Below are 27755 nucleotides of genomic sequence, written 5' to 3' on the forward strand. Positions count from 1 at the left end.
GGACGTCGGGCCCTCAGGCCACCCTCATGGAGCCTGTTTCTGATTGTTTGGTCAGAAACATTCACACCAGTGGCCTGCTGGAGGTCATTATGTAGGGCTCTGGCAGTGCTCATCCTGTTCCTCCTTACACAAAGGAGCAGATACCGATCCTGCTGAGGGTTTAAGGACCTTCTACGGCCCTGTCCAGCTCTCCTGGAGTAACTACCTCTCTCCTGGAATCTCCTCCATGCTCTTGAGACTGTGCTGGGAGACACAGCAAACCTTCTTGCAACGACACTTATTGATGTTCCATCCTGGAGGAGTTGGACTACTTGTGCAACCGCTGTAGCGACCAGGTACCGCACCATGCTATCAACACAGATGTTGATCCAAGCCAAAGAAACCTCAAAAAAATCAGCCAAAAGAGATGAGGACGGGAAGAAAGTATCAGTGGCCTCAACCTGGAAAGCCATTCCTGTTTTGGGGGCCGTCTCATTGTTGCCCCTCTGATGCACCTGTTGTTGATTTCATTAACAACAAAGCAGCAGAAACTGATTAACAACCCCCTCTGCTACTTAACTGACCAGATCAATATCCCAGAAGTTTGACTGATAGGTTGCTATACTCTGATTAAAAAGTGTTCTTCTAATTTTTTTGAGCACTTTCATGTTGTTTGGCCCTACCATCTAATTGTTGCAGCTGACACTGTGGCTCAAATTTGACCTTTTTTCCTGTTGTTAGCTGACACCTGTCACCTGATGTGGTCTTCTGCTGCTATAGCCCATCTTATTCAAGGTTTGACGGGTTGTGCTTTCAAAGATGGTACCATTGTAATCAGTGGTTATTTAGTCTTGCCTTTCTAACATTTCAAACCAGTCTACCATTCCCCTCTGATCCCTCACATCAACACGGAATATTCATCTACACTGCATATTTTCTCTTTTCTCTGTAAATCTCGGAGTGTCATACTCGCCTGTTTGTTAAGTTTGTCTTCTTTCCCTCTCATGATTCATGCTTCCTGTTTTAGTTGTTTCAGGTTCATGTCTGCCCTGCCCCCGCTCTGTCTGTGTGCACCTGTTTCCTAGTTGTGTCCCCACTTCCCTGCATCACTCCCCTTATCAGTTTGTATTTAATTCCCTCTGTGTCTCTGTCTCAATCCAGCATTTTCTTGTCACATTCTTGTAGTGTAGGTCTTTGATTATTTTTGTTTGTTTGTTTGTTTTTTACCTTGCCTTTTGTCTCATCCTTTTTTGAAAAATCTCTGCCTGATTTTTGGACTGAGTAACTTTTTTATCAAACTGAACAATTAAATATCACTTGTCACCATGAATCAATCACTGTCATCCATTTCAGTCCTGCATCTTGTGCATCTTGTTTATGTATAGACCTACTTGTGCGTGAAGATACCTGTAGATCAACAGTTTCTGAAATACCTAGACCAGCTGTCCCAGCACCAACAACATACGGTCATTTAAATCTCCTTTCTTCCTCCTTCTGATGCTTGGTTTGAATTTGAGCAAGTCTACATGTCTACATCCGTAAATACATAATTAAATGCATTCAAATTAGAATCATTGAGCCAATTAATATCTACAATTTTTACTACTGTAAAAGAACAATCATTGAAGCAATTACTATAAACTATTTTTACAACAGTAAAACAAAATCCATCAAGTGTCCAGAAAAGGTGTCTATTCATTTGGGTTTAATCAAAAAATACTGTGATTTGAGCATCTGCTTCCCATCTATGACTGTAAATCATTGGCTTTATCTTTTCCAGACCAAGTGTTTTCCATCTTCACATATGCTGAGGGTGACATACCATATGTTTTCATGAAGATGGAAAACAATTGGTCTGTCATGTGCAAAACACTTCAAATGAAGATGCCTAGAGAAGTGACATTCCATTTTATATTTTAGTAAAGCCTTAGAAAACAAAACTTGGAAAAAAATAAGTTGATATTTCCATCTTTGTAAAACAGTCAGCAAATAAGTTAATAGTCAAATGATAACAATTTTTATATTCATATTTATTGCCAAAATAACAAATCATTTATAGTATTTTAAGGTGTCAAAATAACACATACATTACGCATCAATTTATAAAAATAACCTTGACGCATTAAAACCAGCAGGACACCCGTGACAAAAGTGATTATTTCAATCATTATTATTAGCTCTTATTTTTCCAAGTACAAGCTCTCATATTGTGTGTATAGACCAGAAGCTAGTTCAGATTTTTGTATTCAAAGTGAATAGGATCTGGTGCTCGCTCGTATGCAAATGCACCCGTACTGCTGTTGTTAGTGTTCCTCGGCGCCTGTAAACGAACGCGCACTATCGCTGTCATCAGCACATCAGCATCTTCCAGACCAGTGCGCGCAGCAGAAAAAAGGGAGGAGGACGGAGGAAGGGAGAGGGAGAGAAGACATACTGGATAAAGGCGACGACAAAAGCATGACGATAATGGAGTTGCGGCGGTGGGGGATGTCGGATTTACGCAAAAGGACTGTTAAAATTTGACAGCGGAACCAGACTAAAGGCTAGTCTTGATTACTGTTTTTTTATTCCTAATATATTGCTGTCCTCGTTTTACTTTTCTGCGCGGACATTGAAGGCGAGCAGAGGAAGCAAACCACGTATGTCTCGGAAGGTAAATTCAGGGGCTATCGTTTGCACTACGGGCAACAAGACGCATCCTTTCTCAACGAATGGCAACAAAAGACATCCTGCACGAATCTTTGAACCGGTGAATGAAGATGAAAAGCAGCTGTAAGGCCCCTCCACTCGACCACTGTGAAATAAGCAGAACGATATATATAGAGAGAGATTATTGTTATTATTATTATTTACTATTTTCTCTTCTTAAATTATTGAAGGTGTAGCCATATAGAAGCACGCCTTGGCAGCAATGTTGAATCACTGATTCTGGTAAATTATTCATTAGTGGCGTAGGTTGGCTATGATTTTTCTGTTGCTTCAGCGTAGCATTTTCTCAATTTTGCAATGTTAGGTCCTGTTAGGTTAGATTTATAGGTTACATTTACTCTGTAGATATGTAGGCCCGATGATCAGCCTATGAATAAAAAAAAAGGCAAAACGAAAATCTGTTTTAAATGGACAGCAGGGGTGTGAAGCTTTCAGTTATTTTTTATAAGTAAATTTTGCATTTTTTATTGTTTGAATTATTGAATATAAAGAAAGAAAGAAAGGAAGAAAGAAAACCTACAAATAAACAAAAAACACCAAACATGTTGCCTTCCCAAGAAGCCTCCAAGATTTATCATGACAATTACATGCGCAACTCCCGGGCCATCGGAGTGCTTTGGGCCATCTTCACTATCTGCTTTGCCATCGTCAATGTCGTGGTGTTCATTCAGCCCTACTGGATTGGCGACAGCGTCACCACACCGCAGGTTGGCTACTTCGGCCTCTTCCACTACTGTGTGGGTACTGGACCATCGCCGAGCCGGGAGCTCACCTGCGTGGGTAGCTTCTCTGACTTCAGCTCAATCCCATCCGGAGCCTTCAAGGCAGCCTCAGTGTTCGTGCTTCTCTCCATGGTGCTGATTCTTAGCTGCATTGCCTGCATGGCGCTCTTCTTCTTCTGCAACACCTCTACTGTTTACAAGACCTGCGCTTGGATGCAGCTGCTGTGTGGTAAGCTCCCTCTCTATCTATCTATCTATCTATCTATCTATCTATCTATCTATCTATCTATTATCTTCTACAGGAATCAATATTGTATCAAATACTCCTTTTATTCTAAACCTGTCAGGAGTGTGTAACAGATTTTCTGTTGCAACAATAACATGGCAGTGAGTCAGTGAGAATTATTTGACCCATTATTCATGCATACAAAGAAACAACTGAGTCTGGAGGTCTTTGCTTTAATTGATGACTTAGGGATCCATTACTTCACCTCCAGAATTACAGCTGGTGCTGATGATGTGGAATGCTATCTCTTCGTCCCTTTTCAGCACAATACACTATAGTGTGGTGCAACATGATGTTTGGTAAAGCAAAGTAATATTGATGCCTGACAGTATTTTCAAAGTGATAGCATTAGTGAATTCAAAATGGCATTGTTGCAGCTACTGCTGTTGCAACTTAGAGTTTGTCAGTTGTGTTGTAGATTATGGTTTACTCCCAACATATATGTACTGTGTGAGGTCCACATTGGCTATAAGGGTAGTGTGTAGTTAATAAGGGGTGATTTAGGATCAGTTCTAAATATCCAGTGTTTTTAGCATGTAATTGGACTTCAAATACAATATTATTTTGATGCTATATTTTTTCAATAACAAACAGGTATTAGATCTGAATAACTAATAAGAACATAATTTTTTAACTCCACCTATGGTTTTGAGAGTTTGAGTTTAACGTAAGTGACAGTGTCATATGATTTAACAGTTTTTGGCTATATAATTTTGAATTAGCACTAAACATGACTACTTAATGAACCTTTTGTTTTGATTTCCTTGTCAGTGATCTGAACAACCTGCAAAGTTGAAAATTAATTTGGTGAAATGCATTTTTTTAAACTTTGAATTTATGAGTTTTCAAAATTGCCATTGATAGCAATTTAATAGATGAAGATTAGATGTTACCAGGAAATAATGGGTATATAAGCATAACTTAGCCTTTGAGAGATGGCGGCACTCTGCCTAGGTTAGAAGGTGCAACATGATTTTACCCACAGCCTTTCTATTTAGCCTGTTGTACACATCTAACTTCTTTATAGGCTGATCAGTGTGACAAGTAGTCTAAGCAACACAATGTGGGAGTCAAAACATGTACAGAAGCAGTCAGCATACTGACTTAAAATGAGATGGATAGAAAGAGAGGAAGAGAGAACATTTTTTGTATTCAGGGTCTGCAATAGCAGTAGTTGAAATGGTGCCAGGGTACTGTGTTGCTCCCATACAACATCAATGAGCATAAATTAATTGTAATGTGTGAGCCTGTATTTATAGCATCAAAATTATTGAATCTAATTAATCAAAAAATCTGAATGTAAATAAATAACTGAACTACATGAAATGACAGAACCTACAAAGAAAAACAGCTCCTGCAAAAATAAAACACTGAGGGAATGATTGACATTAATGTAAGAGAGGAAACATGATGCTTTGATTTAATCCTTCCTCATTTTTCAAAAGCATCCTATAAAGTGAGTAAAAGAGAGGTTTTACATTACAGTGAATATGATTTAGCTGTTACTTGACTGAAATTTGTGCTGTGGGAAAATCGATGCTAAAATTTGCATTTACAGCCAATTCACATGCTGTCCCTGCCTCATACTACGAGTTGAGAATTAATCTACTGACCAGCATGTCAACTGAATTTATATACTGTTAGGTTATTTAACACAGCATTGCCTCCTTTTTAATCTAAAGGCATCAATCTTACTCCTGCATTATAGTTTCTTGTTCTGTTATAAGTTTATAGAGTTTAAATAAATACAGCGGCTAGTTAACTGTACTATATGCAAATCTAAAGTAGGGTAGGAACAAGGAAATGAAAATTAATATTTATGTGGTTTATGAAGATTTACTTGATTTTTATGTGATTCCAAAATCTTAATTTTGATATTTTCTTTTCAGTGTGGAAAGACACAAAATACCTGTCATGAGTGCAATGTGGTACTCCTGCTGCTCAGCCTGTTCGTATCAACAAAACTAAATTTAAGTCTAACCTAAAGCTGGTTTTATTGTCCTTCCTGTTGATGAATGTGTAGCAAGAGGAACAGATTGCCTAATGCTCCCTCTGAAGAAACCGCTATTCACGCCTTTTAAGGCAAATAACCCAAGGTGACGTATGTGAGGTCCGCCCTCACATTTAAATTCCCATCGCCATGGTCATTTCTCAGTTCTTATGCTCTTCACCTCGCTAAGAACACCTCCACAAGTCTGGCTAACTGGGTGCTGCTAGTTAGCTTTGTCTTCGTTACGGCTACAGCCAACTCAAATTTAGCTGAACTGCCCCTGTTGGTGTTAGCCACTGGCTACCCGCGGAGTGCTAATTTCGAATTTGTCTTCGTACAACTTTCCATCTTGGTATGAGTTCGGAACCTAATCATGCGAGGAAGAAGTCTTCAGTTTGCCCCTGTCGTCAGGAGTGTGGCTTCTCCCTGCATGAAAAGGATCTCCATGAAGTTTGTCCCGTCTGCCTGGGGATTTGCCATGCCAGGAGGGCATTAACAGAGCCGGTCTCATGTGCACACTGCCACCTGCTTCGTGGTCCAACCCTCGAGAGGCAAGTTAAATTAATGGAGAAAGTACTCGGTAAGGCAATCGTGGCTCAGCAGGACCCACTTCCTTCCTCGTCAAAGGGACTGGCTTCGTCTATGTTCGAAGGAAAGGAACTTCTGGTCGGAGACCCCGTCGAAAGCTGGGCAGACCACATGGAGTTCGCTGACGAGTTAGCCGAATAAGAACCAGGCACCTCTGACTGTGCTAACCTGGCTCTTCAGGGGCTGGACGGCTGTCACGACAGCGATGACCTGGCTGGACATCAGCCTGGACATTCAAGGCTAATTGGAAGAATTTTCGTCGGCTCGAAAACCATCGCGATTCATGGGATTTTTCCTCCCCCCTGAACCAACGACTGTTAACGGTCCTATTCTCGATCTTCAAGTGCTAAAGAGATTCCTACGCACTTACAGATTCACTAAGACAGCTGCTGAGCGCTATAAGCAGAAAAACTACACAAGAAATAGCATCACTAGTCTACTTGATGAGGAGAGGAGAGGAGAGGAGAGGAGAGGAGAGGAGAGGAGAGGAGAGGAGAGGAGAGGAGAGGAGAGGAGACGAGACCATGACCCAGTGGGGTGACAGAGGTGATCATGTTTCTGGACCCCAGCAGCCTTGGCCTATAGCAGCATAGCTAAGATGTTAACCTAATGATTAGACGACCCCCTAAGTATGATAATTTGTCTGTCTATGATAATAACTGAAACTACAGAATTAGTAACAATAAACTTTTTCAAAGAGGTAGGTATTAAGCCCAATCTTAACAGTAGCGATGGAGTCAGCCTCCCGTACCTGGACAGGGAACTGGTTCCATAGCAGGGAGGCCTGATAGCTAAATGTTCGGCCCCCCATTCTACCCCTAGAGACTCTGGGGACCACAAGTAGACCAGCATTCTGAGGGCGGAGCAGTCTATTGGGCTGATAAGGTGTCACTAGCCCCTCCAGGTAGGATGGAGCGAGGCCTCTGAGGACCTTGTAGGTCAAAAGAAGGGTTTTAAAAATTATTCTAAATTTAACGGGCAGCCAATGAAGCGACGCCATTACAGGAGTTATGTGATCTCTTTTGTCAATACCTGTCAGAACTCTAGCTGCAGCATTTTGGATCAACTGGTGGCTTCTTAAAGAGTTGCTTGGACATCCTGATAATAAAGAATTACAATAGTCCAGCCTGGAAGTAACAAATGCATGGACTAACTTTTCAGCATCATGCCGCGTCAGTAGCTTCCTGATCTTTGTGATGTTTCTCAAGTGAAAAAAGGCACTTCTGGAGACTGTTTTAATGTGTGAGTTGAAGGAGGGATTTTGGTCAAAAGTTACTCCTAGATTCCTCACAGAGAGACTAGATGTTAACGAGATACCATCTAGAGTGATCATGTGATCTAATCTATCCCTGAGAGGTTCAGGACCAAACACCGTGACCTCAGTTTTTCCAGAGTTAAGGAGGAGGAAATTTGAAGACATCCAAGACTTTATGTCTTTAAGACAGGTCTGGAGCTTCACTAACTTCTCTGTCTCCTCTGGTTTCATGGATAAATATAGATGAGTGTCATTAGCATAACAATGAAAATGTATCCATGCTGCCAAATAATGTTTCCTAAGGGAAGCATGTACATGGTGAAAAGGATTGGTCCAAGTACAGAACCTTGTGGAACTCCATGGCTAACCCTACTGTATGAAGAGGGAACGCCATGGACATGAGCAAACTGGTATCTATCTGATGAATACGATCTAAACCAGTCTAGTGCTGTCCCTTTAATCCCAATCACATGCTCCAGTCTCTGTAACAGGATGCTGTGATCAACTGTATCAAAAGCAGCACTGAGGTCCAGCAGAACCAGCATAGAGACCAGTCCATGATCGGAAGCTATGAGAAGATCATTAGTAACTTTAAGAAGTGTTGTTTCTGTGCTGTGATGAGCTCTAAAGCCTGACTGCAACATCTCAAACAGGCTGTTCCTCTGCAGGTGCTCCAGTAACTGAGTCACCACAATCTTCTCAAGAATTTTAGAGATAAAAGGAAGGTTGGATATCGGCCTATAATTTGCTAGTACGCCCGGATCCAGTGATGGCAGGACTGGGTTCTGAAGGAACACTGACACATGTTCTACCTCAACACCATAAGTCAGGACTAGATCTAGGGTGTGGTTAAAGCTATGAGTTGGTTGGTTTATCTGCTGGAGGAAACCAACTGACTCAAGTAATGAAATGAAGCCATTTCTAAAGCTGTCATTTATAACATCTATATGGATATTAAAGTCTCCAATGATAATGACTTTGTCTGTTCTGAGGACTAAGTCAGATAAGAAATCAGAGAACTCAGATAGGAACTCTGAATGTGGCCCAGCAGGAGGCCAATACACAACTACAAACAAAAGTGGCTTTTCTGTCTTCCAGTTCAGATGGGTGATGCCAAGAGTCAGGCTTTCAAATGAACTGGAACCATGTTTTGGTCTTGGACTAATTAATAACTTGGAGTGATAGATTGCTGCCACTCCCCCTCCTCGACCAGTAACATGTGGAATATGATAATTAAGATGGGTAGGAGGAGTAGATTCATTTAAGCTAACATACTCCTCCTCCTGAAGCCAGGTCTCAGTAAGACAAAATAAATCAATGTGATGATCCGCTATCAGGTCGTGCACTAACAGGGATTTACACAAAAGAGATCTAATATTTAACAGTCCACACTGCGCCAGTTGTCCTCGCGCGTATGGCGAGATGCCGCCGCCTTATAAAACGAAAACACTAAGATTGCTTGATTGCCATTTTCAGCCGCATATTCGATGGCCTGCAGTTTAAAGTAAGCCTCATTCATAAGCGTCTCGCTTGACCGGCGCCATTTTAGGGGATCCGTATGTGTAGGTGTGCCGCTAATCGATTGGCGGAGCGTTTACCGTAGTGCACCCACCAAAGACGCACACCAGATTTTGGAACTCAGTCCACACACAAGGCGCTCCATATTATAAGGCGCACCGTCGATTTTTGAGAAAATCTCAGTGTTTTAGGTGCGCCTTATAGTTGTGAAAACACGGTAAATTGAGCAAGCCTGATGACTCTCTCAAAATGATATGTTGAAAAGCTGTCTTTCTGAAATAAAGGTTCATGTGACATCTGTCATATATATTCTCTAGCTCCCAATGGAAGCCACTATATTCACAGAACATCAGGAAGTGCTTTGAACAGTGCTGGTTAGAAAAGAATATAGCACAATGAGCTCCCATATGGGCTCACTTTGTTGAACAAGCAGAGGTGTAAAGTATAGATTATCACATTTGTTGGAGAATCTTTTTTTTAACACCGTGTTTCCATAGGTCCCATAAACTGTGTGGTTGTGGCAGAGAAAGTATATGCATTTATTAAATAAATTGTACATTTGGACTGTTTCTCTGTTATCCCAGGTTCGCTGGTATGTAAACCAACCAGAAGTATTTAATCTTAGATGAACCACAATGATATTTGTAATGAGGAAAAGTATGTTTTCAAGTAAATTAATAATACATTAGTTATTAATATAAGTTATTAAGTACTTGTCAAAATATATCAGCATTGTTAATCATAGTAACTCAAGGATTTCACAAGAATTTCTACTGTTCATCAACTGGAAAGTGGCTCCATCTGCACTTTTTGTTTGCTAAAATAGATATAGTAGAATTTACTACTACTACTACTAAGTAGATACTTCAAAGGACTGAATGAAGGATGTAATTTACTATTTTAGACTATTTAATGGTATATTTTTGTTTAAATGTAGCCACAAAAATTCTTTGTTTTCATTTTTATTACAGATTCTGGAACATATCTCATTCTCTATGTGTATGTTTTTTTTTTTTTCAGGAGTGTGCCTCGTGCTGGGTTGCATGATCTTTCCGGATGGATGGGATGCCGAGGTGATTCGGGATATGTGCGGGGAGCAAGCAGGGAAATATTCTCTTGGTGACTGCTCTGTACGCTGGGCCTACATGCTGGCCATAATTGGCATTCTGGATGCCCTGATCCTCTCATTCCTGGCCTTTGTCCTGGGTAACAGGCAGACAGACTTCTACCTTGATGATTTACAGACAGACAGCAAAGGTAAATAAAAATATAATTAATGCCACACACTGTATTCTTTATATTCTAGAGTATTAGAGTAATAGTAGTTTACTATTAGCGTTCCATTAGGGCATTGAATAATTCTAAAAAAGTCATCAATATTCTATTTCTGAAAATCACTTAATGGTTGTTAAATTTAGCCTGTACATAAACAACAAAAAATATATCAATTATAGAAATAAACTTTCATTATGGTAAAATCACATTACATTTCAAATAATGCCATCAATTTGTTCATTTTATATAGTGAACTCATTTAATGTTTAATTTATTTGTGTAAAATAATGAATCCTTTTGTTAACCAATTTGGTCAAAAAATACTGTACCATATTTTCCGGACTATAAGTCGTACTTTTTTTCATAGTTTGTCAGGGGTGCGACTTAATAAATAAATACATTACAGAATTTCACATGTTTGTTATTTTCATACTGACAACCACAAGAGGGCGCTCTAGGCATGTGTACCTGAGGAACGAGTTCCTTTAGCGACGCAGAAGAAGAAGCGGTGCTTCGTCTATGGCAGGGGTCGGCAACGCGTGGCTCTGGAGCCGCATGCGGCTCTTGAGCGCCGCCCTCGTGGCTCCCTGGAGCTTATTAAAAATATGAAAAGGAAATTGTTTTAATATAATTTCTGTAGGAGGAATAACGTGACAATCATTCTTAAAGTTTACCAATGTGTATAACAAATATTTAATTTCAACATCTCATTATAATGGAAGTTAAACTTAAAGTGGCCATGTGGTGCGTCATTCTCTCCAGGATGCTCATTATGTATTTGTAGCCTACTTATCATTTGGAAAGTAGGCTAATACAGCTAATATAGACACTTGCAGCATGTGTTGCCTTCATTATAAGCCGAATATAAGGCTTTTAATTTTTTGCGGCTCCAGACAGATTTGTTTCTTGTTTTTTTGGTCCAATATGGCTCTTTCAACATTTTGGGTTGCCGACCCCTGGTCTATGGAGTTAGACTTGATTGTTTGGTAAACTTGCTCGGATGTTCTTTATGCTATAGTTATCTGAATAACTGTTAATATGTTACGTTAACAAAGCAGACACGTACTCAGTTCGTTGTGGGTCATGTAGCTGAATTTGTTACATTAGCATACCGTAACCCTATTGCTAATCAGTGCTAATTGCCTTTCAAGATGAAATGTATATTCTTGGTCTCGGATTTTATCAAATAAATTTTCCCCCAAAATGCGACTTATAGTCCAGTGCGACTTATATATCTATTTTTCTTCTTTATTATAATTTAAACTCCGGAGCGACATACAGTCCAGAAAATACGGTATATCTTTTTGATGACCAGGCAAAATAATGTCTGACCTGTTTATATTCCAAACTAAACTCATTTTTTAGTCAGTCTCAGTATTTGTTCCACTACCATGCAAAATATACGCCCTGAATTAATAAAGGAAGAAGCACTTACCCAGGAGCAGAGGGAGTGGTGCTGAGAAAGATAGACTTGGGGGAAAAAAGGCTGACCTCAAAAAGGACATATCATAAATATTAAACTTTTTACAGCAACAGGTGTCACAGATGAAGATAGGACTCTTGGTGTGTTAAAACTATTGATAAAGATCATCTAGTTAATTGAACTTTTACATGTTCTAAATTACAGTTTGTGACTGGTTAAATGTGTGGAGTATGTCCTCATCACTGTAAGTGAAATTTGAGGGCAACGTGTTCAAATAATGATTTTTAATGTTATATGCAAAATAATTACAGCAGCAATTACTGCCTACAAAATCCTTAAGTCTCACTCCCAAACCTAAATATATCTAGGCTATTAAAAGAAAAAGAAAAGTAAAAAAGATTGCCCTTCTTCCTGCAACACTGGTCAAAGGACAAGTTAGTTAGTTAGCCAGTTAATTTGTGACTTCTTGGGGATGGACTTAATGGTGGACACAGAGGAACTCAGACAGGACCAGTTTTGTAAAACACATTTACTAAAGGTGTTTACACACAACTGAGAACACTGATGTTGTGCTCTTTATCACTGCTCTCAAACAAAAAAGGTGTTCACTTAATTTGGTCTTTTGTAGTCTGTGATGGTTCTCAGTCGAGAAGACGTGTTCCTAAATTTAGAGCCCTTGTAACTAGACCCAGCTCTGTTCCGATACTGCCTCTTGTCACTCCCCATTGCTGTACGGGTTCTCTGGTAGTCTTTTAAATCACCATCAGCCCATGCTTTATGTCATGCTTTGACTTGACCATTAACAAGCCATTTCTGGTTTTGGACTCCTGTTACCCCTCTACGGTAACCTGACATTATTAATATATTTGCCATTATGGCATCATGCCCGCATGTTTGTTCAAATTAATGTCTGTTAAGACACTCAAGTCCATAGAGTTGGACGTCTTGTAAAGCAACACTCAAATGCTTAGACCAAAGTATCACTGGTCTTTTCCTCCTGCCTAGATGAAGCCAAACTGAAGATGAGATTTGATTGGCTAAAGGGAGAGTGGCAGATTTATATCCACTGTGGAAGGATCATGTGGTCTCATTACATAAGACAGTTAGATATATATTGGCAGGACAATTCTCATATTGACTTTGTTGAAATCCGCAACCATGTGGTCACTGTCATGCTCCATAGGGCTCGTTAAGTTAAGAACACAAGTGGAACAAGTCTGGAATCAAAATGTTGCGTCAAGAGTGCATCAATACTTGTGAAAACCATAATGTGACAAGGTTTAATGTCCCACTTATTAGACATTTGGTAGAAGAAGACATGGCAGATGAAGACAGAGAAGTTAATGTGGATAGGTTTTGCTTGAATACCGAGATAAATAATTTTAACATTGCACTAATTGTACTTAGATCATTGTTGTAGTTGTATAGTTACATGAAAAAAAATATATTAAAATATATATGGAAAAAACACAAATAAAAAAAACTATATATATATGAATAACCAAAACCAGGGATAAACAACATTGTGTTGCCATTGTGATGACACGATGACTTTACTTACATTGCTTCATCTGAAAGGAGAGAGAGAGGACAGCAATAACAGGATTTCTTTGAAGCAATGAAAAACAATAAAATTTCTCTTTATGTAAAAATCATGTATTTAATCCAAATATGCAAACTGAATGTAGGACACAACAGACTGTGGCATAACCCTTAGAAGAAAGATGCAGATACAGCTATACAGCCAGATAAAGGATGGTAGAGGATTGAGAGAAAGAGAAGGGGAAATCAAAAGACAGAGTAATGACATAAAGTGTCTCAATTCTCTGAAAATCTACCTTCATGGTGGTTTCCATGGTAACCGGAGCTATTCCAGGGCATGGGTGTGTCTTTTAGTTTTTATCTGATGAACTGGTTTTACACATCCAGTGCTTCCATACCAAAATCTGTAAAAGAATTCTGCCTACAATTTTCTCAAGGCATATTCAGCTTTGCATTCATAAAGCAACAGAACTTGTTGATGTCAACAAATTTCATTGAAAACATTGTGACATAGTATTTGCCGTACTTTCCCATTACACATTTTTTAATTTCGTTAGAAACCTTTTAAAACTCCTAATATGTATTTGACTTACTATTTAAACAAAATCTAGGTCCAGTTCTAAGGAACAATCTTAAATCGTAAGCAGCACAACATAACAGTCAGTAACTCCTTACTTGTTTGTTTCTTTGTTTTCTCTTTACAGATTTTTCCGCTTCAAGGGTAGGTTCAGTTTTATGTTATACTCTGCATGGCCATTATGTTTTGGTTTCAAGGTTTCTGTTCTCTACTGCAGTCCACCCCTTCAGGTTGCTCAAGATGCTTTGGGTTTTTTTGTCCTACATTCTTAGCCATAACAGTGCAAGATCAAGGAATATGAAATGTACCATACAGAATAGAACTGTATTATTTAGTAAAGATAAAGCTGAAGAATCTTCTGTCCTGTTCTTGACAGATTGAAGTGCGTGACCGAAATGAACCAAGGTATGGAGTGCAACGACTCCACTGAGGGCAAGAGTCGCATTGGAAACCTTCTTTTACGCTGTCACATATGAATCTCTACTCTCTACTTCGGTTTGATGATCAAGACATCACCCAATCCCATTGCAGACTCTTAGTGTACAGGATTCTGTAAGATTGAAAAAAAAATGCACAGCTCTATTTTGAGAAGAAAATATACATGGTTGTACAGAGCATTTAACACTACACTTACTTTCTGAATACCTTTATGATGGGAAAAAACATGTTATGTTTAAAGTATTGATTTGTGTCAATATTTAAATCCTTGAGAAGAAGAACCATTATGTCCATATGTGATTTGATGATTCGTTTAAAAAAAAAAACCTGTTTGATGACTGAGTTTTGTGTAGTGTACATTCAAAGTTTTATAAAAATAGATTGCAAATACTTGATGAGTCAAGACTCGCAATACAGCGACACAGTGAACATTTACCACACTTTAACAGGGATTTGTATGGCTCTTCATCTTTGACCTTTGCTGTCAAGGAATATTAGGGACCCCCCCATTGCAGCTTTACAGGACCTCAACATCTCTGGGAGATTCTCTACAGTACATACTTAAAATGTATATAACAGTTCTCCTGACAGAAACAACAGACAAGCAAAGCATCATTGGACTTCATTGCACTCAACTCCTGCACTTCACTATCTATGGTTTTGGTGTCCTCATCCTGATTGCTCACCGGTGTATGTAAAAATACATGGTTCTGATTTGGTCTGATTAGATTTATGGCAAAACTGGATATATTTTACTACATTACTGAGTAGAAAAAGAAAAGGAATCAATCATTTTCTGGCAATGAAAATGCTTCTGCCACATCAACACGGCCTCAGTGTTGCTTAGTGTAATTGGTCATTTTCTTTTCTATAATGCAGTAAGCCAACTCAGATATTTTAAATGGTTTTAGTCTATTATTTAGTTTTATTATTTTACAATACCCTCTCTCTGGTGTGCAGCTTAAACCAGTCTGGTTCTTACAGACAAGGGTCAGTTTACACTACTGATGTCTTAGGACTGTGTAAAATATGGCTGTTTGACTCAATCTTCTCTCAGAGGAAACCCCCAAGTGCTGCATGTCTTTAGATGTCATTTATGCCGCATTTCTACTGACACTGACAGTATTAGCTCTACTCTACTCACTGTTGAGAGCCAGTACCTTTTGTGAGGAGCATTTCCACCACAAAAAAAATACCCCCTTCATGCCACGCAAAACTTCTGTGATGGCATATACATGCACGTTCTGTATGTGCACACACTCCCTCTCTTTCTCTCTAACCTATCCCCATGCAGATCTGGCTGGTAGCATGTAAATAACTCGTTGGCTTTTTTTGATAAATGTTTGTTTTGTAGTGTTGCATCTTTTTATTATAGTTGGAATCAAAATCTAGACAGATTACATGTGCAAAATCCAAACTGTAGCAAGACTTCATTGAAAATACACAATTTAAGTACACAAACAGAATGTAACTTCAACACATAAAACCAGACTTTATAAGCAACACTAACATTTGATTACATTATCAAATGTTACTGGCAACCTGAATATTCTCCCCACCCCCACAATAACGAAGCAATCGCAAAATGCAAGTGGAGGACAGGTCTGGTGGCTAGCTATCAGCTCATTGTCCGCATACTGGAAACAATGTTATTTATAAATATACTTGTTTGTTCAAAGTGACCTCACCATGAATGTAATGGGTACTGTAAAAAAGCTGAAAATTACAAAAAAATCAAGTTTCCAACAACTCCATTGCTGTGTCAAGGCAACTCTTCTCCCATCTCTTACCCATTGGTGCTGCAAGTCCTTTTAAAAAACAAAAAGTCCTATCTTTACTTCATTGGACGAGGGTATTACCTTATAGCCCCTATCATTTACTTTACAAGGTTTTAAAAACTGTTTTGAGTTTTCTGAAATTTAATGCTCTCGTCACTAGCCAGTGATAATAATCTCATGGCCAATCAGAGCATTGCAATGTCTCCAATGTGTCTATGTCACCATTTAATATCTTAAAGTACTGGACTGCGTTTTTTGGGAGACTAAAGGAGCAGATACCATAAAAGTAGCACCAGGTACCAGGTACTTTTCCTCACAAAAAAATGCAAGTAGAGTTGAATACAGCAGGATGGCTCAGCACGTCAGTGGAAACGTGGCATTACTAGGTATCTATGAATAAGTTGCTTGTATTTGAATATTGCTTGTATTTGAAATAGGTACCATTTCAGTGACAAAAATGAAATCACCATAAATAATGCTGTTTTTTTTTTTTAAATTATGTTTTAATACTTGCTTGTGTGACTAATTGTTCTTAGCCTCCAACTCTGTTTATTGATGAATTTTCCAGTTTCACACAAATAGGTTTTTTCCCCCCCAAATCTATCAAACCACCATTTGACTAGAACTCTTTGCATTGGTTGGCACACTTCCCAATACATATAATACATACTGGCAAAGTTTTGTTGCCCCTAGGTTGATCTATTTTACATGACCAATTTGCCAGAAAAGAGAAACTGCATATGCCAACATACTGCATATGCCAAAACACAAAACACCCAGAGTTATTTTGCCATTCAAATCCCCAAAATGCTGGTGCAGTACCAAAGGATTGACATGGTAGTTGTTTTAGACCTCTACCATACTGTAATATTTTAGGCTGGGAATATCAAACCAGAATAACTTGATGGCATGTTTATAATCACTTTACCAATACTCTCTGTAAGTCATATGGAGTTCAGAGTACTGTTTCCATTCGATGCTTGGATCACAGCTGAATGGATTTATATATTGCCTCAGTAAACATCCTATTAGAATATACACATTAAATTATACACACAAAAATGAATTTCTATATTCAGCACATTATTAATTAAACAGTGATGTACTTCACACAAGTCATCCCTGCTAAACTCATAGAATATAATAAAGACAAAACAGGAATGATTGGTTCCTAAGTAATTTATGTGTTTTAAAACACAGTAAATATGAAATTAACTACGGTTCAAATCAATACTTGGGTTAATAGTATAATGGTAATTTTGCACACTCCCCGTGGAACATGTCCAATCTCTTTTGATAAATACATCCCCTTTACAATACTACAGTGCTATTGGAGCAAACATTTATACTTTATAGCAGATTAAATGTGCCACATAAACAATTGAGCTTTTACCTTTTTTTTATTAAAACCTGTGTGTTTTTTACTTCCATCCCTTAGATACTTTGCGTATCATGTTCAGTATACACACACACACACAGGGAGAGTGCTGGAGCCTAGCCCAGGTGCATATGGGCAGTTGTCAGCTCATCGCATTGCTACCTTGCTCAAGGGTACCTCAGCAGTTCTCTGAAGGTGTCCTTGCACCTCCCCCTGCTACCAGAACACCTCCTAGGTTTCGACCACACCAGGGCTTGAACCACAGCTTTCTATCTTCTCAATAGTAACTGGGTAACCTAAACATATAATTGACATTGGCTGTGTAACCAACCTTCATCTTCAGTTTATTAATCGTGCAGCCATGCAATCTATACACACAGTGAGCAGATACCTAGATTTGTCATGGTTGCTACCAGTAGCCAACTCTCAGGAAGCTGTACATGCAGCACTGTATTAAAGGCTTACTAAAGAAATAATAAAAACAAATCTCACAGAGAAGTATGTTTTGTAGATAATTCTCTTGTTGTGATGTGGCCCAAATGTCATATTTGTCTGAGAAATCGACTGGTTTTAGTTGGCTCTTATGATACATGAAAATAGACCTTATGCTGCATCTAGTGATGTTGTCCACAACTGCTCTTTGCGTAATTTTGCGCTATATATGTTTTGGACATTTCGAAGGGTAATCAAACCATTTAATATGGGAAAGATGGGCCCTCACTTACCAACGAAAAGAAACACTTTTCCTCATTGGTGAAGCTGTTTTTACTTTTATCATGTAGGCCAACATGAGCAAATCAATGAGCTTGCTTAGATAGCATTTTATATTTTTATTTTCATATTAAAATCAATAAATGGCGATATTGTCTCTCATATATTATGTATTGTGATTTCACATCTCCTACAGCAATCATTATTTCTTTGCGGACATTATAATGGGACATAGAGTTCAACTCTACAAATTATAAAAGGCCTGAGACATATAAGTGGTCTTATTAAACATAGCATGATTACTAGATTGATGGGATACATTGGGTCTGATTTCCAAATCTGTTGTTACTGGGGACTTGATAATTACAAGGGAAATGACAATACCTTAACCATGATGAGCACATATTTGTACCACTCCAGGTGCCTCTAAGAACTTTTGATCTAACCGAGATGTGGTGGAGAACCAGCAAAACAAGTAGTGAAACTGTAGGTGTTTTTCTACAAAATACTTCATACTCTGACTACACCAATGACAGATAGGTTTTACTGCAATTTGAGGTCAATTCCGTTTCAAACATTTCCAAGAGAAAAATTAATTCACCTCAGCCTTGAATTGCAGGAAAATATAAAGCTCATAATGAAAAAAGGACACAGAGATGAAAATATTTTTTCCAATCGTCAACAGTAAATATACCATGACTGTAAATGTCATCACTGTGTCAATTATTTCATCATACTAGTTTTTAATGATGCAATTTTATGTATAGATATGATGGTTAGATGGATTGTGAGAAAAACATCTAGTGACTGTTTTATGTTAATATTTGACTTTATGTTAATTCTTGAAATGCAGATACCATTAACTATTGTGATGACATAAAAAGAAAATAAGTTTTTGTCTAAGAAAAGAAGGATAAACTAATAATCTTCAATTCACACTGTTGAGATCTTTGCTTTGGTGTAAGCAACAGAATGTTTTACTTTGTATTTTACTTTAATTTGTGTTTGATGTTTTTGAGGATTCTGTAATACCAGACATCTCAGATTCTTAATGTTACTAAAAGATGTGTTTTTTGAAACCTCATCTTTTCATCAATTGTATAAACTTCTAGTAATGAAGTTGCTTGATCAAGATTGCCAGATCTGAATTAAGCTTGTTTCTTTTTGTAAATTATAACATGATTTTTTTTTTTTTTTTTTTTGGGGGGGGGGATTTTTTAATGACTGTTTAAATCATACTTGTGGATAGTATTCCAGCTCACCACGATGACAATTTCTGTTATTCAAACACGTTTTGAAAAGTTCAAATAAAAATATTTTACATTCAAAATCAGGGACAAATCTGTGGATGAATGAGGTTGTACTTAAACAACATAAAAACCCAAAACACATTGTTTTGTTTTTGTTTGTTTTTTAAAAAAAAGGAACACGATAAACTAGCAATAATTTAAACATGGCTATTTGTGCAGGGAAAAGCAGGACAAAGCATGCAGCCCTGCATTTGCCACAGTGTGAATCACATTAACAAAAATATCACAACACGCAGGCCATCTACATAAAAATGCATATCATGAGGAAGGTGTAACCTGATGCAATCTGAGTCCAGAGCATTTGAGAGTAACTAATCAACAAACCAGTGGTGCCATCCTTTAAGTTTTTAGCATCAACCGTAGTGCTCAACCTGTGGAGTTACATTGTACTGTATAATGTGTTCACTCGGAACAGTGGAAATAGATGATGTCACAAAATAAAATGAAGAGATGCGTGGCAGAAACGGCTTACATTTCTTCCCCACTGCGAATCATGGTGGAGATACTTCCCTTTAGCAGGTATTGAAAGGCATTCTTTTTTTTCCTTCCAGAGAGTAAGACAGAACTTAAACATCAAGATATTTAAGACAGAATTTGTGTCTGGATTTGACGCGTACTTTCAGAAATTAATTCTGCTCTGTTTGGATCAAACTAAACTTTCTCCAAAGATAACTGTTCTTATCAAGGAAAAACAATGCAATCATGTCAAAAAGTTCAGTCATTACCATAAAAGTAGTCCATGATGTTGGTTGCAAGGCTTTTAGGACCTATTATTAAATAATTACAGCAAAGCCATTTTTCATAAGCAAAACCAAAATTACTAATATACCATTACCATTTTTGAAGAGAGGCGTCTGGCTAAGAGGTTGTCATTGCTTGGAGCCAGAACAAATCATATTAGGATTGCAGGGACAGCTGTTAGGATGCAATTCAGGCAGGAACCGTAAGCAGACAAACAGCTGACGGTGTTAACACAATATTTTAAGTAACCAAGATAACTGCACCACGTGGTGAAAAGGTGCGCGAAGTGCATATTGTTCCTCCGAATGAGGGGCGCGTGGTAACCTAAGAAGAGACTTGAGAAAAACGGGAAAAGTTATTTGAAGGGACAGAACACGAGAAGATAAAATTGGCCCATGTTTACCACAAAGCCAATGAAAACAATCAGATGCTGGTGATCGGGAGGCAGCGGCATTTGAAGGGTGTTGACTGGAAACCAGCTGCAGGTGTGACGTCACCAGCGAATGGTACTAAGGTGAATCCACCATGCCCCCCAGTGAGAAAACCAGGAACACAAAACACAAACAAAAGGCATCAGACACACAGGCCATGACAGTACCTTTCCCTCAATGGGCGCCTTCTGGCGTCCTAATAGGCTTCTGGGGATGGTACCGGTAAAAGTTATGCTGGAGGCTGCTATCCAGGATGTGGCATCTTTCCTCAGGACTATACCCCTCTCAATCGACCAAGAACTGGAGGCCACATCCCCGCAGATGGACATCCAGAATGCGCTGGACCGTGTAGGCTGTCAGACTATCAATAACATGGGGGGAGGTGGGGGCTCGGCCATGTCTGACTCAGAGACCGACTTAATACAGAGACATGGAACGTGGGATGAAGCCTAAGTGAAGAAGGGAACTTGAGGCGAACCCGGGGAGGGGTTGATAATGCGGTCGATCACAAATGGTCCCACAAAACGAGGGGTAAGTTTCTGGGAGTCGACTTGGAGAGGGAGATCCCTAGAGGAGAGCCAGACCCTCTGGCGCGGTAGATAGGATGGGGCTGGAACATGGTCATGGTTGGCCTGTCGCTGGCACTGTGAGGAAGCACGTAGGAGGGAAGAACCGACCCGCCCCCACACCTTGCAGTGCCGTAGGTTGGCCTGTAAAGAAGGCACTGCCACCACCTCCTCCTGGAATTCAAACAGAGGTGGCTGATATCCAATGGAGGCCATAAAAGGAGACGTCCCCATGGAGGCCAAGACCATAAAGTTGTGGGCGTACTCCACCCAGGGCAGGAAAGAACTCCAAAGTATCGGATGGTGCATGGTCATGCAATGGAGGGCACTCTCCAAAGACTGGTTTGTTCTTTCTGCTTGACTGTTGGACTGTGGGTGGTAACCAGAGGAGAGACTCTCCGAGGCCCCAAGGGCGCTGCAGAAGGCCTTCCAAACTCGGAATGTAAACTGGGGCCCTCAATCAGACACAATATCCATCAGGAAAAAATGAAGACGGAAGACATGGCTGACAAGGAGGAAACTTGGAAAGAGGGATGAAGTGGACCACCTTGGAAAATCTATCCACCACTTAGAAAAATGCTTCCACTGCAGTACATCAGACCAGACTAGCACAACCCATCTGCATGGGCTCCTCTACTGTGGCTGACACACATGGGGTAGACATTGGTTCCAACAAACTGACCGTGGGACTACTTGGGCTGCTGGAGAAGTAGGAGGAAGAAAACGGCTAAATCTGGACCTCTCCCTCCGTCTCTGAGGCAATTTTCCAGGCGCGTTGTGAGGGACATCAAAGTCTTGAGGTTTGGCGTCTTGTCTCGCGCTGCCAATTCATCCTTAAGCTTCTCCCCCATTCCCTTAATGTACACTCCCCTTACACTAATTAACCAAGATAACTGCACCACGTGGTGAGAAGGTGCGTGAAGTGCAGATCGTTCCTCTGAATGAGGGGTGCGTGCTGACCTAGAAAGAGAAGTAAGAAAAACGGGGAAGGTTACTTGAAGTAACGGAACAAGAGAAGATACCATTGGCCCACATTTACCACAAAGCCGAAGAAAACGATCAGACGCTAGTGATCGGGAGGCAGCGACTTTTGAAGGGTGTTCCTGGGGTAACGTACTGCGTCACTTCCTGTCTTCTCAATCGTTCGTTGGTTGCACTGTGCAAGGTGTGTTGGATTCACTTTACTTAAAATTGAATACTTGGGACATTCTAGTCACCTGATAACAACAGTGAGAAATAATATTAAACAAATACAGGGCTCTGCCGATTATTAGCATTAGCATGGCCTCACCGTCTGTTTCACCCGGTGTCTTTGTCTGTTCAGCGTGTGAAATGTTTAGTTACTCCTCTGCCTCCTTTAGTGAAGGGAATAGGTGCAGAAAGTGTAGTTTATTAATGGCTCTGGAGGCGAGACTTAGTGAGCTTGAGATGCAGTTCCGCAGCTTGGAGTTATCCGGAGTTGCATCAGGTAGTCAGGAGAAGGTAGCTGCTGCGGAGCTGCCTAGCGTAGCTAGAGCTAGTGGTCTTCCCGCAGCAGCCGAGCAGCCGGCTAGCCAGGGCGGCTGGGTGACGGTTCGCAGGAAGCGTAGCCCAAACCAAAGGCCCACGGTGCACCACCAACCGCTTCCTGTGGCTAATCGTTTTTCCCCACTCGGCGACACACCCACTGGCCAGTGATGAAATGTTTAGTCGCATGTCGTTGCTTCGTCGCTGGCTGTCACGGTGGTGCCCTGAAAACCAGGTGTACTTTATGGACAATTGGAAGAATTTTGGGGGAAAACCTGGTCTGATCCCCCACACGGGATGGTGCCTCTCTCATTTCTAGTAACTTGGCTAATTTTATTAGACCCAAAGTGACCTGACAAACCAGGGTCCAGACCAGGATGCAGAGTTGTAGTCTTACACACCTCTCTGCTGCTTCCACAGAACCCTCATCCACCAACAATAACATACTTAACACTATAGAGGTAGTCTCTGTTCCACGGTTAAAAGTTCACCAAGCACAGAGTAGGGGAGTGGTCAATCACCATAATCTTATTAAAATTAATACCAAAGCACAAATTGGAGAAACTAACATCACAATTAAATGTGGACTCTTAAATATTAGATCTCTTTTGTGTAAATCCCTGTTAGTGCACAACCTGATAGCGGATCATCACATTGTCTTACTGAGACCTGGCTTCAGGAGGAGGAGTATGTTAGCTTAAATGAATCTACTCCTACCCATCTTAATTATCATATTCCTTGTGTTACTGGTCGAGGAGGGGGAGTGGCAGCAATCTATCACTCCAAGTTATTAATTAGTCCTAGACCAAAACATGGTTCCAGTTCATTTGAAAGCCTGACTCTTGGCATCACCCATCTGAACTGGAAGACAGAAAAGCCGCTTTTGTTTGTAGTTGTATATCGGCCTCCTGCTGGGCCACATTCAGAGTTCCTATCTGAGTTCTCTGATTTCTTATCTGACTTAGTCCTCAGAACAGACAAAGTCATTATCATTGGAGACTTTGATATCCATATAGATGTTATAAATGACAGCTTTAGAAATGGCTTCATTTCATTACTTGAGTCAGTTGGTTTCCTCCAGCATATAAACCAACCAACTCATAGCTTTAACCACACCCTAGATCTAGTCCTGACTTATGGTGTTGAGGTAGAACATGTGTCAGTGTTCCCTCAGAACCCCCTCCTGTCAGATCATTCTTTGATCACTTTTACATTTATGATTAAGGATTCTTCTATGCTCAGAACAAAGTCTTACTATAGCAGATGTCTTTCAGATAATGCTGTAGCTAAGTTTAAGGAAGTGATTCCTGTGCTAATCCCAGGACCACCGTGTGTTTCACCAGGGATCAATAATTATAATCTTAGCCCTGCTGAGGTTGACTCTATTGCTGAAGGTGCAGCAACCTCACTGAGAATCACGCTTGATTCTCTTGCCCCCCCTGAAAAAGAAAATAGTAAATCAGAGGAGGTGTGCCCCCTGGTATAATTCACATATCAGGACCCTCAAGCAGAAAGTGTGCATACTAGAAAGGAAGTGGCATTCTTGTAAAATGTATAGCTATCAGGTAGCCTGGAAAGACTGTCTGGTAGTCTACAAAAAGGCCCTCCATAAGGCTAGATCAGCTTATTTTTCTTCTTTAATTGAAGAAAACAAGAACAACCCCAAGTTTCTTTTCAGCACTGTGGCCAAATTAACCAAGAGTCACAGTGTTTTATATCCACGTATCCCCTCTTCCCTTAGTGGTGAAGACTTCATGAGCTATAGGCAGTTCGATCCCGGACCAGATCAATTGTTCTTTAGTGACAGGTTATGTACCCCGGTCCTACAAGGTGGCAGTGATTAAGCCATTGCTTAAAAAACCATCACTGGATCCGGACGTACTAGCAAATTATAGGCTGATATCCAACCTTCCTTTTATCTCTAAAATTCTTGAGAAGATTGTGGTGACTCAGTTACTGGAATACCTGCAGAGAAACAGCCTGTTTGAGATGTTGCAGTCAGGCTTTAGAGCTCATCACAGCACAGAAACAACACTTCTTAAAGTTACTAATGATCTTCTTGTAGCTTCAGATCATGGACTGGTTTCTATGCTGGTTCTGCTGGACCTCAGTGCTGCTTTTGATACAGTTGATCACAGCATCCTGTTACATAGACTGGAGCATGTGATTGGGATTAAAGGGACAGCACTAGACTGGTTTAGATTGTATTTATCAGATAGATATCAGTTTGCTCATGGCATTCCCTCTTCATACAGTAGGGTTAGCCACGGAGTTCCACAAGGTTCTGTACTTGGACCAATCCTTTTCACCATGTACATGCTTCCTTTAGGAAACATTATGTGGCAGCATGGGATAAATTTTCATTTTTATGCTAATGACACTCAGCTACATTTATCCATGAAACCAGAGGAGACAGAGAAGTTAGTGAAGCTCCAGACCTGTCTTAAAGACATAAAGTCTTGGATGTCTTCAAATTTCCTCCTCCTTAACTCTGGAAAAACTGAGGTCATGGTGTTTGGTCCTGAACCTCTCAGGGATAGATTAGATCACATGATCACTCTAGATGGTATCTCATTAACATCTAGTCTCTCTGTGAGGAATCTAGGAGTAACTTTTGACCAAAATCCCTCCTTCAACTCACACATTAAAACAGTCTCTAGAAGTGCCTTTTTTCACCTGGGGAACATCACAAAGATCAGAAAACTACTGACCCACCATGATGCTGAAAAGTTATCCATGCATTTGTTTCTTCCAGGCTGGACTATTGTAATTCTTTATTATCAGGATGTCCAAGCAACTCTTTAAGAAGCCTCCAGGTGATCCAAAATGCTGCAGCTAGAGTTCTGACAGGTATTGACAAAAGAGATCACATAACTCCTGTACTGGCGTCTCTTCATTGGCTGCCCATTAAATTCAGAATAATTTTCCAAATCCTTCTTCTGACCTACAAGGTCTTCAGAGACCGAGCTCCATCCTACCTGGAGGAGCTATTGACACCTTACCAGCCTAACAGACCGCTCCGCTCTCAGAATGCTGGTCTACTTATGGTCCCCAGAGTCTCGAGGAGTAGAATGGGGGGCCGAGCATTTTGCTACCAGGCCCCCCTGTTGTGGAACCAGCTCCCTGTCCAGGTACGGGAGGCTGACTCCAGTTATCAGTCTGCCTTTAATAGGAAAAATATTGGTTTACATATTCAATATTGAACTGATGCATCAAGCAGTTTAAGTACAAAGGGTCTGATACTCTCACAAAATGATGTGCTGTCAGCTTTGAGGGGTCCAAGCTTTCAGGTCAAGCAATCCAGAACTGGAATTTCTTAAAGTTGTTGCCTGTTAATTGTTGACAAAGTGTAGGATCCAGAAGACATTCTGTGGCAGTTAACGATACAGCTTTAAGACATTATTGATTCATTTTATGAACAAAATATTTCAAAACACCACTACCGTCAAACACAGAATCATGGTGCAGGTAAATATAACCATCTGGCAGATTTAAGAGTTGACTATCCAGGGGTTTAGCCCCCTTTATTTGTTTGCAGACTAAGCCCTGTGTGCGGGTCTCCTCATCATGGAAAATAAGTATTGTCCTCCTGCCATTCGTTTGGAATTTACTGTTGGGTTTAATCTGGGACTCACTAATAAATTAATTGTGGTTGGATATTGATGCGTGGAGTCCCTTCTTTGCCACTAACTATCCCGGTTTGTGATAACATCCTCTACAACTGTATATTTCTGCCCTGTGCCTGACATTTGGGAGCTTTTACTGTTTGATCATTCAATATCCATCAGAGCTGGCGTAGATGCTGGCATGTCTGCAGAGGTGCGTGATTTTGTCCGATGGGATTTATTTGACATTTTCATTGAGTTGAACTTACAGGGATTCACAGAAAAATATAATTTCAGATGTTTTATTATTAGTCATGTACTTTTCCTCTGTTACCAAATGTGTTTTTTCTCAATCCTGAGAAGTGGACAAGGGGGAGAAGTAAAAAAGTCAAACATAAAATTCAACTTTATGCACTTTAGATAACATCAATATTTACATTGAGTTCTAGTTAATTATACATTAAATTTCAATAAGATTTACTAGTTCTGTAAAGTGGTTTATATTTGTACTGCGTTTAAAAAAAAAAAAAGATTCTGTAACCACAACTGCCAGCATTTTTCTGTAAAAATGGGATTTTTTTCACAGTATACTTCAAGAGGTGGTGTAAGTTGTGCAGTAGTTAGAGGGGAGGTGCAAGACTATTCCTCAGCTGCTTCCTATCTCTTGCTTTCAGCACGGCTGCCGGCTTGCCCTTGTGGTGAATGGAGAAGCAACGTCTCCATCACCAAGACTCCTACGAGGCCTCCAAGTGGCCGCACAGTAACTGGGGCTTTACAATAAAGACGTCATTATTGTTCAACTGAGGGTGCATGCCACTCCAGGAGTGTGAGCTCTTCACATTGCAGTCTGCAGACAGGCCACACTTGAACATGTAATCTGAACAGCCAAACAAGAAAACCGGAAAGAACAGCAACTGAAAGTAGTTGAAACTGGCGGTGATGGGGTGTCTGGTGACGGGAACAAGTGCGAGCATGCCGGAAGCTTGTAATCAGAACCCTGCACATAAGTGGCACAGGGCTATTCATGGTCATTAGCAGCTGGGGTTGACTGGCAGCTGTTCTTGGCAGACGCCTGTGTGGATAACCAGCAATATTCAGGAAACACACCGCTTACCCGAATTAGGTCAGGGTCTGGAAAAGGTAATCTAAAAATCACCCACTCAACCCATCCTGGATCCTATTGGGACATTCCACTCAGCTCTGTGAATAAGGAAAAGAAAATAATGCTTCTCAAATGTACTACATATGAACTTTTCTGGATAGTCATGCCATTACTGAGACCTCACAGGAGTACTGCACTTATTGCAGCGGAACTCAACCATTGACATTGCTGCTCCCAATGAAACCAGCTAACTAAATGATGGCTTTCTGAAAGAAGAAAGGCAGGGTTACACCTTCTTTTGGAAAGAAAACCCAACAGGAGGACA

General features: G+C 40.1%; 1 protein-coding gene across 2 annotated transcripts in view; it reads left to right on the forward strand.

Moving 5' to 3' along the window:
* Nucleotides 1-2258: 2258 nt before the first annotated feature.
* The window catches only part of LOC101075801 (LHFPL tetraspan subfamily member 4 protein-like), a 40749-nt gene continuing 15252 nt past the window's right edge, over nt 2259-27755 (forward strand). Inside the window, exons 1-4 of one of the 2 annotated variants that reach the window (XM_029833827.1) lie at nt 2259-3639; nt 10068-10304; nt 13992-14008; nt 14241-14423. In XM_029833827.1, coding sequence (XP_029689687.1) covers nt 3231-3639; nt 10068-10304; nt 13992-14008; nt 14241-14294 — 717 coding nt within the window. In that variant the 5' untranslated portion in view covers nt 2259-3230 and the 3' untranslated portion in view covers nt 14295-14423. Of the gene's footprint in view, nt 3640-10067; nt 10305-13991; nt 14009-14240; nt 14424-27755 lie in introns of those variants that run through there. The other variant, XM_029833828.1, reaches the window with a different exon arrangement.

Source organism: Takifugu rubripes, chromosome 3 (assembly GCF_901000725.2).
Source record: "Takifugu rubripes chromosome 3, fTakRub1.2, whole genome shotgun sequence".
NCBI classification, from domain to species: domain Eukaryota; kingdom Metazoa; phylum Chordata; class Actinopteri; order Tetraodontiformes; family Tetraodontidae; genus Takifugu; species Takifugu rubripes.